At 33.8% G+C, this 15,141-nt stretch overlaps 1 protein-coding gene across 1 annotated transcript; it reads left to right on the top strand.

Moving 5' to 3' along the window:
* Positions 1–4,901: 4,901 nt before the first annotated feature.
* LOC106663425 lies at positions 4,902–8,860 on the top strand. The gene is made up of 7 exons (XM_014388244.2): positions 4,902–5,006; positions 7,625–7,700; positions 8,064–8,116; positions 8,194–8,229; positions 8,292–8,403; positions 8,528–8,601; positions 8,749–8,860. The coding sequence occupies exons 1-7, from the start codon at positions 4,962–4,964 to the stop codon at positions 8,770–8,772; spliced, it is 420 nt and encodes a 139-aa protein (XP_014243730.1). The 5' UTR covers positions 4,902–4,961; the 3' UTR covers positions 8,773–8,860.
* Positions 8,861–15,141: the final 6,281 nt, after the last annotated feature.

Genomic DNA, 15,141 nt, shown 5'->3' with positions numbered 1-15,141 from the left:
GTTTGAAAATTTCAGTTTTAAAAGTTTTTGATGATCCATCCAATTGACCAGTGCATTCTTAGGATGCAATTATCAAAACGGATTTTTTTTAAATTGGCTTATTGGCTTAATTGGCTTATTAAGACGGTTTCTTGTTTAGTAGGGCCAGTGCACTGAGGAAACATTTCGTCGTAAGACATATTTTAGTAATAGGACACCCTCTGGAGTTCAGTTCAGAAAACAGAGAAAGGGCAAAATTTTACATACTCGTTTATTTCCTTTTATGAAAATCTGTATTTACTAAAAATTAAGCAAGATCCTGGGAATTTCTTATACTTCATTTGTGAATAAAAGAATGATCTACAATGAAAAAAAATCTGAAATACAATTTTTGCGTCATTATATTTAAAATAATATTGGAATTATTTGAGATCTTCCACGTAACTCCCTTATGAAGGTCAACAATTTGCATTTTAACCTTGGTCTTTTTTATGAAAATTTATAATACTACTGAAGACTGTGAGACGTCCCAAATGATAATAACGAGAGGCATTCGGAGGGTTAAGTTGTCCCATTTGGCCAATATTGTATTTTTCAACATTTAAGCAATACAGCACGACATTATTGGCTTCAAAAGACTTTCTTAAGTTAATTGAAATTTTCGCGGAGATTCAATGATAGGAATCAACTTTTTTTTTTGTATTTAAATAAAGTCCTAAACCATGACCTATTGCAATTAGTTAAAAAGGAGGTAGGTGGTCGTAGATTCATATTCGACCAATATTGGCAATTTTTAGAATTCAAATATTGCAATAAAACTTAATTAGCTTAACAAAACAATTTATTCGAATTATTTGAAATTTTCCACGAAACCACCAGAGGAAGGTGAACAATTTACATTGAAACTTGCTCATTTTGTGGAAATTTAGAATCTGATGATTCTGAGTTGCATATATAACGAAAATATAATAAACCATAGAGGCAAACAGGAGTTTTAGTTTTTTGTCTTATTATTTTTGTTAATATTTTGTCATAATTCGATTGTAAAAATTATTTGGAAGCTACGATATTAACTACTGCATTAGGAGAGAACAAACGACAAATTGGACATAAAATTGGCCGTTCTTCTAATTGAAAGTAGTTTAAAAAACCCAATCGACTCGTGGAGACATTAGGTTAGGATAGATAGGGCTAAGTTAGGGTCAGATAAGAGTAAGTTAGATAGGGTTATTGTTACAGTTAGGGTTATGGTTAAGGTTAAAGTCAGGGATGGGTTATACATCCATGATTCAATGTTTTTTCGTATTTATTTGGTCTCGGCATGCCATCGATTTCACGTTTAAAATTTGTTTAATTAACTATAATACGGTCTAAATGATGCCTTCATATAGAACGGTTGTCCAATTTGACCAATATTGGCTTTCTACAAAAAAACACCTTACTTAACCAGGCGGTTCCTGATGTAAATTATATTATAATAAAAAAAAGGTTATCGTCGTTTTTTATTTAAGAATGATCTATAATAGTGATTGTTTGCCTGCTAAGAGATCGATTTTCAAATTTGACCAATTTCGAGATTCTTTTGAATGAAAGTAGGTAGTAATGAAAGGTTGGGCTAGGTTAGGTTAAGGTTCAAATTAAGTTAGGGTTGGGACGAATTAGGTTAGGTTATGGTTAGGGTAAGTGGAGGTTAAGGACGGGTCACATATCCACAAGTCAATATTTGTCCGATCGTTTATTTTGTAAATCTAATATAATTACTCAAGATCCCGCATGTCTAGATATTCAACATTTCAGTAATTCATGCCAACATGGGTCAAAACGATTATAAATATTTGTTATATTTCGTCCTTTTATAAAGTATACTGCATATTGATATAATATTGGTCATTTTAACATAGTTATATAGTTATAGGATATAGTTTTAGGATGGTTACACATTTTTTTTTCTGCGTGAACATTTTTACTCGTCGCTTTATAGTTATTGGTTAATGGGCATGGGTTCGGTTAGGCTAAGTAAGTTTAGTGGATTAGTGGTTAGGGGGTTAGGTAGGGTTAGAGTTAGAATTAGATCAGGTGAATGTAAGACTGACTCTGAACGGGATCGGCTAGTTTGTGTGTCGCGTTTCGAATTTAGTGATTTCATTGCCAAGGTTTTGCCCAAAGCAACCTTACATTGTGGACTACACATGGAAGTAATCGGAGTGTATTTAAACCTATATTCGAAGCGCCAAATTAAATCATGGAAATCTGTGAATAACCATAAAATGGCATGTTTTGGCTATGGTGCATATTCATGATTCAATGTTTTTCCATGAATAGGAGAGAATATCGAATGCGAAGGGCCTGTTTTATGTACGAACATGCCCAGGCGTTTCTTTCTGTGTGGACATTATAAGAATCGTCCGCAGCAGCGACTTCTGCGTGCAAAGAGCAATTTTCAAATTTGACCCATATTGGCATAAATTATTGAAATGTTGGAAGAAATTTCAACAACACCATTGTCTTAGTTAGTACTCGTCATTCTCTCCAGTACTGGTGCTAACTAAAAAAAAAGCTTCAGGAAAAGCGAACAATCGAAACTTATTTGACTTAAGCACAAGGAATTTAAACGAATTTGAAAAAAGGGCAAAATTTCTTAATTTAATTCACCAAAATGTGTGAAAGATGAAAAATAACCTGGTGTAAGATGATACACTAAATATAAGTAAACTGGCATGACTTTTCGATCAACAGATTAAGATGAAAAAATAAATAATTGCATCAGCTGCTCGAACTTAAATTCCATATACAATCGAAAAAGTAAATCATGAACTGAAAAGTTCGAAGGAACGAGGTCGGAGCTGTGACAAGAAAATTCCATCCTTGCAATTTACTGCATATTGTGCGTCGTGCAGAAGAACATTGGTACAACAGGATGTAAAAATTAAGCCCAGTTTTATAACCAAAAACAAACCATGCTTCATTGGCTTATTTATACTTAATATTCATTAAAATTTAGTGACCTTGATCGATTTTAAAATTGATTCACATCACACTAATTAAAATTATGCGGAGAAATGAACCCTGGGAACTGAATTAATTTAATTTTCCTGCTAGGAAGTTTCAACTTCACCACTAAATCTGTAAGTATAATTGAAAAGAAAAGACATGTTTTAAAACTAAACTTTTTTTGCAACGATCTTAACGGGCCGTGAAGTCTTAATAAGCAGTGTATGCATATAGAGAATGAACGGTTCAAGAGGATCCAGATTGTATTCTTTGATTAACATATTAATTAAGAGAGTAGAATTAATTTTGAGGTCAATTTCTTAAACAAAAATCTCTAGAACTTTTACAATACGCCGCAAGACAGAAAATGCGACCCAAATGACATTTAGACATTAAGATTTGTCCTTTATTTTGAGGATTGTCAAGGCAAACCAATTATCAAAAACCGAAGCCGCGCAAAATTTATATTGTATGTTAAATGCCTTATTTTTTCTCTATTAGAAAGTGAAAACAAGAAATGAGACTGAAACAGTGAATAAAAGTGAGTGAGAATGAAATGAAAATGTCTGAGTAGAAACAAGAGCAAGATAAAATGTAAAATATATATGTCCTTAATTATCTCAAGGAAATGAACAAATCAACAATTCTTAACTTTCCTGTAAAAAGTCAATAATATCTAATATTATCTGAGAAGAAAACAGTCACAACCTTACGAAGTCAATATTTAACTTCCAACACGGTTTATAGTTTATTTTATATCTCATCAACGTTTCCATTTCCTTTTATTTCTGTTTTTAATGGCAATTTAGCCTCAGATTTTTAGGTCCGGAGGTTGGGACGTCCTGGCCTAAGCCCCATTTTGGGCACTTTCCATATCTAAATGTCCGGGGGCAACTACCAGCGTTTCGCCCATACGCTCCAGTTCATGCGTGCCGAGAGGGTCAGCGGAGGACACGTCACGGACCGCAGTAACCATGTTGAGGAAGTCGGTACAGACGATGTAGGCAGATCCTCAATCGCCCCGAATCATCCCAAAGCGTACTAAATTACATACAATTTCGCCGTGAAAACGCTACCGTCGTCGTGAGAACTTCGATCTAAATTTCAGGAACAAAAGTTACGGTAAAGGTACGGCCGGTTAGACGACTTGGGTAATTCGGCGAGGTCGTAGGATCCAGGGCGTAGTCGGGCTTAAGTACTGTTTCTAGTGTTATCCCAACCCTCTTTAGGCTTCACGGAAGCATATTCTCAGAGGTCGTTCATATATTCGGATGTAGTCGCATCAAGGATCCCACCCGATAGTTGATGTCATGGTTTTACATCAAAACACCAAAACTCCGTCGCATAGGCGCTGCTCCCTCCAAATTTAGGCGGCAGACAAAACGGTCTCAACCTTTCGACATCAAAACAATTCTTAAAAATACAACTACTTCATGAATTTAAAAAAAATTGAATTGAAATGATACACCATGAAAAATATTTTTAAAAACCTATGCATGATCTTACAATTGCTAGAAAATGTGTAGGATCATGGACAAACCTGTGTCAAAATGCGCAAAAGGAAATGCAATAATATTGAACAAAAAGTATGAGAACATTATTTTTAATAGTTTTAATATCTTAATTAATACATTAAGAAACATTGCACAATTTGAGGGTTACAGAATCAGTTAATAAGAAACGTGTTAATTAAACAAAGTGATCACATAGAAGACAAATAAGATTTCGGAAAGTTTCCCCATTTCTTTTCCCAGTCAAAAATTACAAATCACCCAATATTTGCTACATATTAACTATATTAAAACTCTAAAAACGTCTATCATTCACTCAAACCGCTCGAGATTCAAGAATGATGTGATACAGATGCGAAAAAAAGTAGTAGGGGTTGAGGATTAGGGTGGTGGTTTAGTTATACAAGATAAGTCGGAATCAGTTACTGCGCTCCAGAAACAGTCAAAATTTGAAAGAAGAAAGTGAATATTTCTGCCATCATGCAAAGATTGCTCCTTACAACTGCTCTACTTCTTGTGGGACAGGTTCAATTATTTTCATTTACAGTTATAATTTATTTGTACTTACACCGTCTATTTATTTATTGAGTGTGTGTGTGTGTGTGTGTGTGTGTGTGAGAGAGAGAGAGAGTGAGTGAGAGAGAGAGAGAGAGAGAGAGAGAGAGAGAGAGAGAGAGAGAGAGAGAGAGAGAGAGAGAAATAATTACAGTAGAGAGAGAGAGAGAGAGAGAGAGAGAGAGAGAGAGAGAGAGAGAGAGAGAAAGAGAAAGAGAGTGAGAGAAAGACTTAATACTTTTATTTAATAAGTGTACAACATAGGACAACCATATTCTTCCATCCTGCGAACAAAGTATTATTGAAAGTAAACTTATCTCTTTATAATTTATCTTATCATTATCTTATATAAAACAACAATAACAATTAAATTTAATACAAATTTGTAATTGTTATGAATGAATTGAAAAAAAAGGATGAAGTGGTTAAGCGAGAGATAGTGCGTGAGAACAAAGAAAAGACCACAAATTAGAAAGAAGAAAATAATAAATAAATTGTACTATCTGGACAGAATATCTGCTTTATGATAGTGAGGAAACGAATAATAGATAGGCAGACAGACGAACAAACATGGAATAAAGAGAGAGAGGAAAGAGGAGAGAGGGAGAGAGAGAGAGAGAGAGAGAGACAGAAAGAGAGTGGTAAGAGAAATAAATATAAATACACCTAGAAATAAAGAGAATATTTTTTAAATTTATTTATTAAGCATGGTCCATAAAATATCACATACATTTCGTTTGCACAATAATACAAATAAAGTGCAAAAATGAGAGAAAAAAGATACATTATTGTAAATAAATGCTTTTACACTTTAAGTTGCTTAAATAAATTAAAATAAGTAAGCGTTTTTCTTGTTCTTATTTTTAACAATACTTGAAAATCTGTACAAAGTGATAACGGAAACTAAGGTTTTATTAATCGATAACAATTAATTAGATGAATAAGATTTATTACTACAGTTTATCAACGTTTATTGCTAAAACAAAGTTCCCAAAACCGAACACTTTATCATTTGACACAAAATCACTTTTTAAGAAGTCGCACACAACCGGTCGTCACCAAGAATTTCACCAGCTCGCTTCTTTCGCGTTCGAATATTCCAAGATGAAGATCACGTGGTCCTAATGGTAAACCTGTCGAGGTATGCTCTATTACTCTCTATTCCTCTCATGACAGGATATGGCGTGTGTTGTCCTATAGGCGACATTAATGGAGGATACATTTTCACACATAACAGTAGGGGAAAAATCTTTTGAATGCATCCTTTTTAAAAACATTTTCAAACAGCCTTGGCGGCCAATTATTTTTATACGTAACTACTGGGTACTGCTGAGTAGGATTCTGGAAAGCTCATCCTGAGTTACTTGCTTGGCTTACATGTCTGCTCTTTTGTTACCCAAAAGCCCCCTACATATGAACTAATCCAAGCAATTCGAATCTTGAGTTGGTGAAGTGTAGGTAAGTCGCGTCTGCCCAAATTTGTCCCACCTGTTCCACAATGGCATGTGACAGGAATAATTTTTATGCAATGCAATGTAACCTGACTGTCCGTTCTGATTTTAACGAATAATGAAGAGGATAAAGAAGCTGTGAGAGAAAAGGAATGAGTGAGAGAGAGAGAGAGAGAGAGAAATAATTACAGTAACAAAGAAAGAGAGAAAGTGAAAAAGAGAAAGATAAACAGACACCCAATGAGGAAGTGTAGTACTTAAATATTTAAATGCTAAGAACTTAATTTGTACGATAAAATGTGCAATAACATTTCTATATTAATTATTACAAAGTTAAAAACTACATGAAAAATTTGCAACTTTTTCGTTCGCTATATATTTAACATAAAAAATTAACATAATATCAAAGGTTGTAAATATATAAAATAAAAATAGAGGAACGGGCAAAAAAGTGGGTATAATAAATGTAGAATACGACTAATGTTCTTATTCTCCGTTGTGTTTCAATAAATTTAAAATTAAAATTTAAACGACTGTCATTGCCTTGGTTCCACTTTCAGCATATTTTGCTGTGTTCTTCTAACTGCGCGTTATTTTGAAAGTTTGCCAGTTTCTACAAAACTGTTTTCTTTCTTTGCAACGATATTTCTTTATTTATTAACGTCAATTGTTGCCCAAGTTTTGCCTTATGAAATATTCCAAAGAAAATCCATTTACGTTTTAGTGGTCAATTGTCCACCGTACCTCTTTCAATTAATTATTCTTTCTATATAAGGTAAAAAAATCAGTGTCACGAGCGGTATTCGAACCCACGACCTTCGGCAATATACGCCGCTACTCTACCCACTTGGGCATCATGATTTCGATCCTCTCGGAAACCAACTATCCATCTATTTAGCCGAAGGTCGTGGGTTCGAATCCCGCTCGTGACACTGACTTTTTTATCTCAACCAAGACTTTACATAGAAAGAATAATTAATTGAACTTCCACAGAAAGCTTATGTGTAGGAACGATTTCTTACCGGCTAGATTAGATTCTTATTTCAAACACTTAATCCACCATTTGCCAAAACATAATTTAGACTTGTTATAAATTAAAAGCAATGCATAAATATAAATCTGGATGTGATTTTGCAGGGAGGAGCAACGCCGATCAAAAGTGCGCTGAAAGACCTCTCAGCAAAATGTATCGCGGAGAACAACGCACCCTTAGGTAGTTTCCATTAATTATTTAACATAAAATCACAATTTAAAAACATTGAAATTTCAATCGTGTCTTGATGGCGTAATAACATAGTTGTTTTAGAAGATGCCATAAATCGTTTTATTGTCATATTCATGCGCACTTTAGTACAATTTTACATATTAAATTGAAATCTGAACTGTAAAATAAAATTATAATTAAAATCAACGTTTTTAACCCTGATTTTGAAAAGAAAATGTTTACAAACATTATTGACTCGAGAGAAAACGAAACCTCTTTTGTGACCTCAAATCCTGGTGAAAAGAGAAAAGAACCTTATTACCTATTCATATTCAATTTCAAAGCTCAGACTTTTTACAAATTTAATTGTAGGTTCTTTTAAATTGCTGGGCGGGAGATCGGTGCTATCAGACGAAAGTGAACAGGTAGAGGAATTTTCTTCTGAAAATTTACTTTTTGCACTTTTAAAAAATCATTACATTTTGGCACTTTTTCATTGCAGTGTTACCTGGAGTGCATCTACAGAGGGTTGGGACTTGTAAGTATTAATTTCGTAAAGATAAATAATTCCAAAACGAAAAATCAACAATTTTATTTCAGATCAACGATCAATCGCTCGACGTGACCGTCGCTAAGAGACTTGCTGACAAAAGATATAAAAACAACAATGATCTTGACCAGGCCTACAAAGTCATTGACAGCTGTGCGCAAGGTACAAGAAACAAACATTTTCCTCGTTCATTCTATTTTCAATTCCTTCTTTAATATTTCCTTCCTTAGTATCCTCATCAACATTGCCATTTCATTCTGAATATATATGATATTGTGACTTTCAGTGAGGGCTTTATCTGGAGTGAAATGCGGCCTCGGCGTGTCCGTCAGGAGGTGCATCCTCGAATTCGGCAAAATGGTGAGCTTACACTTGATTTTGAACAAGCTTTTAGTTTTTTTATTAGAGAATTTCTTGTTAAAACAAATTACATATATTAAATAAATTAAATCAAATTGAATTGTTAAAAAAAAAATACGAGTACATTTTTGTCTTTTATGTTTGCAGAACAATTTTTATCTTCAGCAATGAATACTGAACGATGAAGAGAGGGCCGGCAAGTTAAATAATATATTTTATATATTTTTGTAAGCTAAATAAAAGGATTATATCACTTTTCTTCTTGCGACCTTTCGAATCTTATTTTACCTGATACATAACTTTTTCTTGTCATTATTTTTTTAAATAATGTCTCTGACTTCTTGTGTGGCTCGAGGAATGACACTGATAGTGCAAGGGTTTGACCTCTTTCCATCGTCAATTCGTTTAGTAGGTAACTTACGAAACCAAATGTCACAAGTGCTGGTATTTATTTGATTTGAAGAAGAAAAACATAATTTTCTAGCTGCTTCAACATCAGCAGGTTTTTCTCTAAAAAAAAGAGAAAAATAATGCAATCGGAACAAGATCCGAAGAAAGATCAGCGTGTGGAACCTTGACCGGTGGGAAAATATACGTATTGTTCATTACGTCAACAATTATGCAATTATGCTTGACTAAAAGAAGAATTTAATATCAGGAGACTTTCAGCTGCTTATATATGTAAATTATGGTTTTGCGTGTAGTAAACTAGTTTTTAAAAAGAATACTATTTATTACACAGCAAGCAAATACAAAACTGGAATAACCACTTCCAATTAGGGAATCTTCGGTCTATACTCGATGAAAGCCCGAGTCGGATTCTATTAAAAATATTAATATTAGCAAAGGCTTGGGGATGTAATGAAGGAGGGGTTCTTGGAAGTGAACACGTGTAGGTGTGATAAGGGAGGAATGTGAAGGGTTGCAACAGATAAGGGTCTAGCGAGTACGTAACATGTATGTATTAAATAACTAAATCCAAAAATAAATTAATGAATGAACGAGAGGAGAAAATTATTTTATTTTAACTTGGTTCATCTTAAGAATTTTCAAATAAATTTTTTTTGTCATGAACATTTTTTTTAAAAATGTACTTTTAGTGATCTTGTATGCGATTGAATGAATTTTTTTATTTGAAAATTCAAGATGAACCAAGTTAAAATAAGATGATTTTGTCCTCACGTACCTTTATTATGTGGATTTAGTTCGTCTAATCTTACACAATAGCTGTTGTCCTTTTATTAAAAATTGTTTTCCTTTTAACTATCCCTTTATTTTTCACGCTCTGCTTCTTCTTACAATATATTATAGAAATTGAGAATAAAACAAAAAATCCGTCTTTTTTTTTAAATCTTAAATGAACAATTAGATGAGAATGAACATTAATAAAACATTTTCTTAAAATGTAGAACGGAGGTTTATGAAGGCCTCGACACGATACGTACGTGAAGAAGAAGTTCTTCAAACGAAATCATCTTCAGCACCGTCGAGGCCACTGACGAGGAAACAGGCAAATTTATTGGTGTTCTAGCCCTTTAGATATATGCGAAAAGTAGGCCGGTTTTTCCGGGAAGTTGTCTTTTTAACACGGGTTGCAAATCAAAGTTCGTTATTTTTGCACAACTGGTCAATTCTAATATATTTTATATTTTGACTTGACAAAGCTTATTTCACGTACAATTTGATGCAATTGTGCAATAATTTTTCTTCTTGATTTTTATTTCTACAATGGTTCTGTTTGAACAAATGATGGATGCACTTTTTTTACGTTTCAAAATGTTTTGATTTCCATTATTTGACCTATTCCCCAAATTTTCCTTTGAGTGATCTTCTCTCTCTTAACCAGCCAGATTTTTCATTTGTATCTTTGTCAATTTTATTTATATATACAAGGTGAATTGCTACTCGTGCTACAAACTTCTCCAGTAGATTCTTCACCCTAAAATGAACAAAAAAGTTCATATTGTCCATGGTCCGATTCTCAACCATTTCAGAGTAATTTCGCTTTTTATCGATTTTGAAAGATATCACGTCCTGGCGTCGGAAAATCGTGATATCTTTTAATCTAAACATTTCTCTTAAAATCTATAAGCACCGTTGAAATCCCCGTTAATTTTTAGAGAGAATCAAAATCATAATTCCATTGAAATTTTTTAATTTAATTTAATGCCCATTTAGTATGTAATGCTTAAGAAGTTTACAAACAGCTAGAAGGTCAAGGAAGAAAGACCCAAACGTTTTGCCACCTTCATCTTCTTATTGAAAAATTAACGGGGATTTCAACGGTGCTTATAGATTTTAAGAGAAATGTTTAGATTAAAAGATATCACGATTTTCCGACGCCAGGACGTGATATCTTTCAAAATCGATAAAAAGCGAAATTACTCTGAAATGGTTGAGAATCGGACCATGGTCAATATGAACTTTTTTGTTCATTTTAGGGTCAAGAATCTACTGGTGAAGTTTGTAGCACGAGTAGCAAGTCACTCTCAAACATTAGCAATCCTTGAACCACCATTTTTTCTCTTTTTGTCATCAACATCTTGGTCTCACAACCACTAAATAAGAAAATGACGAGTGCGTTGGAAGCGTTATTAAATCAGGTAGTTTTCCTCAAATTTGCTGCCTTCTGAGACTAAAATTAGAAACTCTGGATTACTTTATACACTTTCCGATTTACACAATTTTCCACTCTTTTTGTAGTTCTGGCTGAAATAAAACACAAAAAATTAGCCCAAACATTTTGCCACCGTCATCTTCTTATTGAAAAATTAACGGGAATTTCAACGGTGCTATTAGATTTTCAGAGAAATGTTTAGATTAAAAGATATCACGATTTTCCGACGCCAGGACGTGATATCTTTCAAAATCGATAAAAAGCGAAATTACTCTGAAATGGTTGAGAATCGGACCATGGACAATATGAACTTTTTTGTTCATTTTAGGGTGAAGAATCTACTGGAGAAGTTTGTAGCACGAGTAGCAATTCACCCTGTATATGTATATCTAGATACAGTCGGTTAATTTGTACTTTTAATTTGTATTTTTGTGATGCCCAGATGTATTCTTTAAGACGGTAGGGGGATGAGGGACAGGGATGAAAGAGGCTGCCCTAAGGCCTTCCTCGGCCTGAGGGTCTATTGTGTTCCTCTTAGTTTTTACAACAACTTCAGGTTGATCAACCTAAAATGCCTTACCAACGGCTCCTTAGTGTAGAATCATAAGACAGGAAAAAATAGGAAATTTGTAAAAAAATGTTGATAGATCTGATGGGTTTTGAAACTTGAACACAGTGGTTACATTCTTGAATTCACGAAGTTTTTTTAAGACAAAAAAACCACCAGATCTATCAATATTTTTAAAAATCTGCATTGCTATTTTCATCATTGAAAAAGAAGGTTGTGCAGTTCATCAAAATTCCCATTACATGATAAATAATAATATACGGATTAAAATTATTTATTTATTAGGATATATATGAGATAGTGAAAGACAGAGGAAATATACGCAAAGAAAAATAAAGATGGAGAAAGAACGACACACCATATATTTATTTATATACACGAGAGAAAGAGAGAGAGAAAGAGGGAGAGAGAAAGAGAGAGAGAGAGAGAGAGCGAGAGAGAGAATGAACATTAATAAAATATTTTCTTAAAATAAAGGATCGATGTTTATGAAGGCCACGACCCGATACGGATATGAAGATGAGGTTTTCAGATAAAATCAGCACATAATCAAGGCTACTAACAGGGAAAATAGGCGAGGAAAAGTTGAAAAAAGGTAGAGTATGAGAGAGAGAAAGAGAGACAGAGAGTGAAAAAGCCAGGTGGGGAGAATAAATACATAAAAGGAAAGAAATGAAAAGAAAAACGCCTTATATGGAATAAATATAACAACTTTAATAGAAATGGCATATGGTGGAATGAGTGTTTTGTTCAATCATTCCAAAAAGATATTTCCCACTTACTGTGAGTGAGAACTATCTTTTTAGAAAGATTGAACAACTTTGATGTTAATGTAATGATAAAGTAGTTTATTTTTCTTTCTTAACATGCCAGATTTTTAATTTGTATCTTTAGAAAATTTTATTACAAAAAACAAATTTTATTAGTATATAAAAAATATCTGGATAGTTTACTAACTTTATGATGGATAGTCAAATATTAGACAGGCAGACAAATGAATAAACAGGTTGAATGAAGAAAGAGTGAGTGAGTGAGAGAGAGAGAGAGAGAGAGAGAGAGAGAGAGAGAGAGAGCGAGAGAGTGAGAGAGAGAGACATAGACAGAGAGTGAAAAAATCAGGAAGGCACAATAAACGCTTACAAGGATAGAAAAAGAGAAAAAAACGGCNTCTCAATAAAGATCGAAACGTTGGCACGATAAAGAAAATGTTTTTCTGAAACCTACATCACACCAGACCGCATCTCACGATTTCTGAATAAAGATAGAATAAAGAAAGTGAGAGAGAGAGAGAGAGAAAAGAGAACTAGAATAAAAGAGAAAGAAGAAGAGTGAGAGAGAGCTAGAGTATAAAATAATACTAATAAAGAGTACATTATTAATTTATACAGTGACCTGATTTATTTGTTACTTGGCGCAAGGCTCCTTTTTTATGGAGGGGGAAGGAGAGGAAATGGCAATTTAAAATACATGACTATCCCTGAAGTGTCGCGAACACATGAAAAAGAAGCGTCCTGTAAAGGAAATCGGGTGTTGCTACAACGAAGGACTTCAAATTCCCTTGAAATCAGATTTATTCTAGAGCCGGTGGAAACCTTCGGACCGGCGAGTTTGCAAATTTACAAATGGCGGTATTGAACAAGCCAGCTGTGCCAATCTGTTCAAATTAATAACCACTACAATGTAGTGTGCATTTAATAGCTGGCCCAGTAATTCGACGAGTCCTTGTAACTGAAAGACACGTAGAGGACTTCTCGTTTCATTTGGTTGGAATTGGGAGAAATTGGCTTTATTACGGTTTAGCGTGTCATATTAGTCAAACATGCAACGACTATCAGCAAATAAATTTAAGCACCTTGTCTTTACCATTAAGGTCATACTGACCTTTTAGAACTCTACCAAAACCAGCAAAAAAGTTCCATGCTAAGCAAAACCGATAAGCTAAAAATCGGTTATAAAAAATCACCCAAACTTAGATTGATTTTAAATAAATACGATTGACCACTGATGCAAACGATAACAAATAAACAATAAAGAGAGAGAGAGAGAGAGGGAGAGAGAGAGAGAGAGGAAGAGAGAGAGAGAGAGAAAGAGAGAGAGTGAGAATGAAAAAGTCAGGTGCGGTGCGGAGAATAAACACATAAAAGGGTAGAAAAAAAACTAGACCAAACTAAACTATGTTGAACCGGCACATGAGTTCGCCAACTCGCAGACCAAACCCCATCATCTACTAAACTAAACTAACTGTATTTTAATGGTTTAATAAGACATTTAAAAAAAAGAAATATATAAACATCAAAAGCGAAACAAAATTTGTGTAAAACGTAAGGCATGAAGCATAAAAAGCAATAAGTAATTAAGGAAAGAACGGTGATAATATTGAAAGGACACAACACAAAAACCCAGATTTGCATTGAACCAAAGTAGACAACAGCACAAAATCATTACTAGCTTATTTTGCGCACATAGACGATCTACAGAATAACAGACAGATCGAACACTGAAGATTGCGAAACGCGAGAATAAACAGACCAGGATAATCGAAGAAGATTACTACCAGCATAATACTAATTAGTATATAATTGGTATATATATTATTAAAATAGATTTAATTTATCATATATAAATAATTTATTGCACTCAACCTAAAACTTTTTTCTTGTAGTTTGAGTGTTGACAGACTATACTAAAATATATTTATGTTATCATCATTGATTGAAGAAAGATGGAGAGGCGTGAAATAAAAACAGAAAATCATTAAAGACATATCCCTAACCAGATATCCCTAATCGATTACGCAAAAATGGTCACATGAAAATATGTGTATCTATCCTAAAAACTATCTATGTTAAAATTTAACTTTAAATATTAAATTATATCCGCAACACGGAAAAACATTGAATCATGAATATATAACCGAACCTGTCTGACCCACTGTCTCCGGATTGATGATGCAAAAATGGCCCCGCAAAAAAATGTGTATCCAGCACAAAAACATATCCATATTAAAAATTTTCTCCGCATCACGGAAAAACATTGAATTATGGATATGTAACCTAACCAGTCCCTAAACTTAACCCCAATCCTCCTAACCCTACTTAACATAACCCGTCCCTCACCATTCATACTCCCAATCATGCGCTTTCCTCGAACGCAAAATCGATGACGCCAAAATGGCCCCGAAAAAAAATGTGTATCCAGCACAAAAACATATCCATATTAAAGATTTTCTCCGCATCACGGAAAACAATTGAATCATGGATTTGTAACCTAACCAGTCCCTAAACTTAACCCCAATCCCAATCGCAAAATCGATGACGCCAAAATGGCCACGTAAAAAATATATATACTAGCCAAA

This window comes from Cimex lectularius, unplaced genomic scaffold, assembly GCF_000648675.2.
Source record: "Cimex lectularius strain Harlan isolate CLEC.00 unplaced genomic scaffold, Clec_2.1 scaffold2, whole genome shotgun sequence".
NCBI classification, from domain to species: domain Eukaryota; kingdom Metazoa; phylum Arthropoda; class Insecta; order Hemiptera; family Cimicidae; genus Cimex; species Cimex lectularius.
The sequence above is the reverse complement of the archived record's forward strand: the minus strand, read 5'-3'. Positions and strand labels throughout refer to the sequence as shown.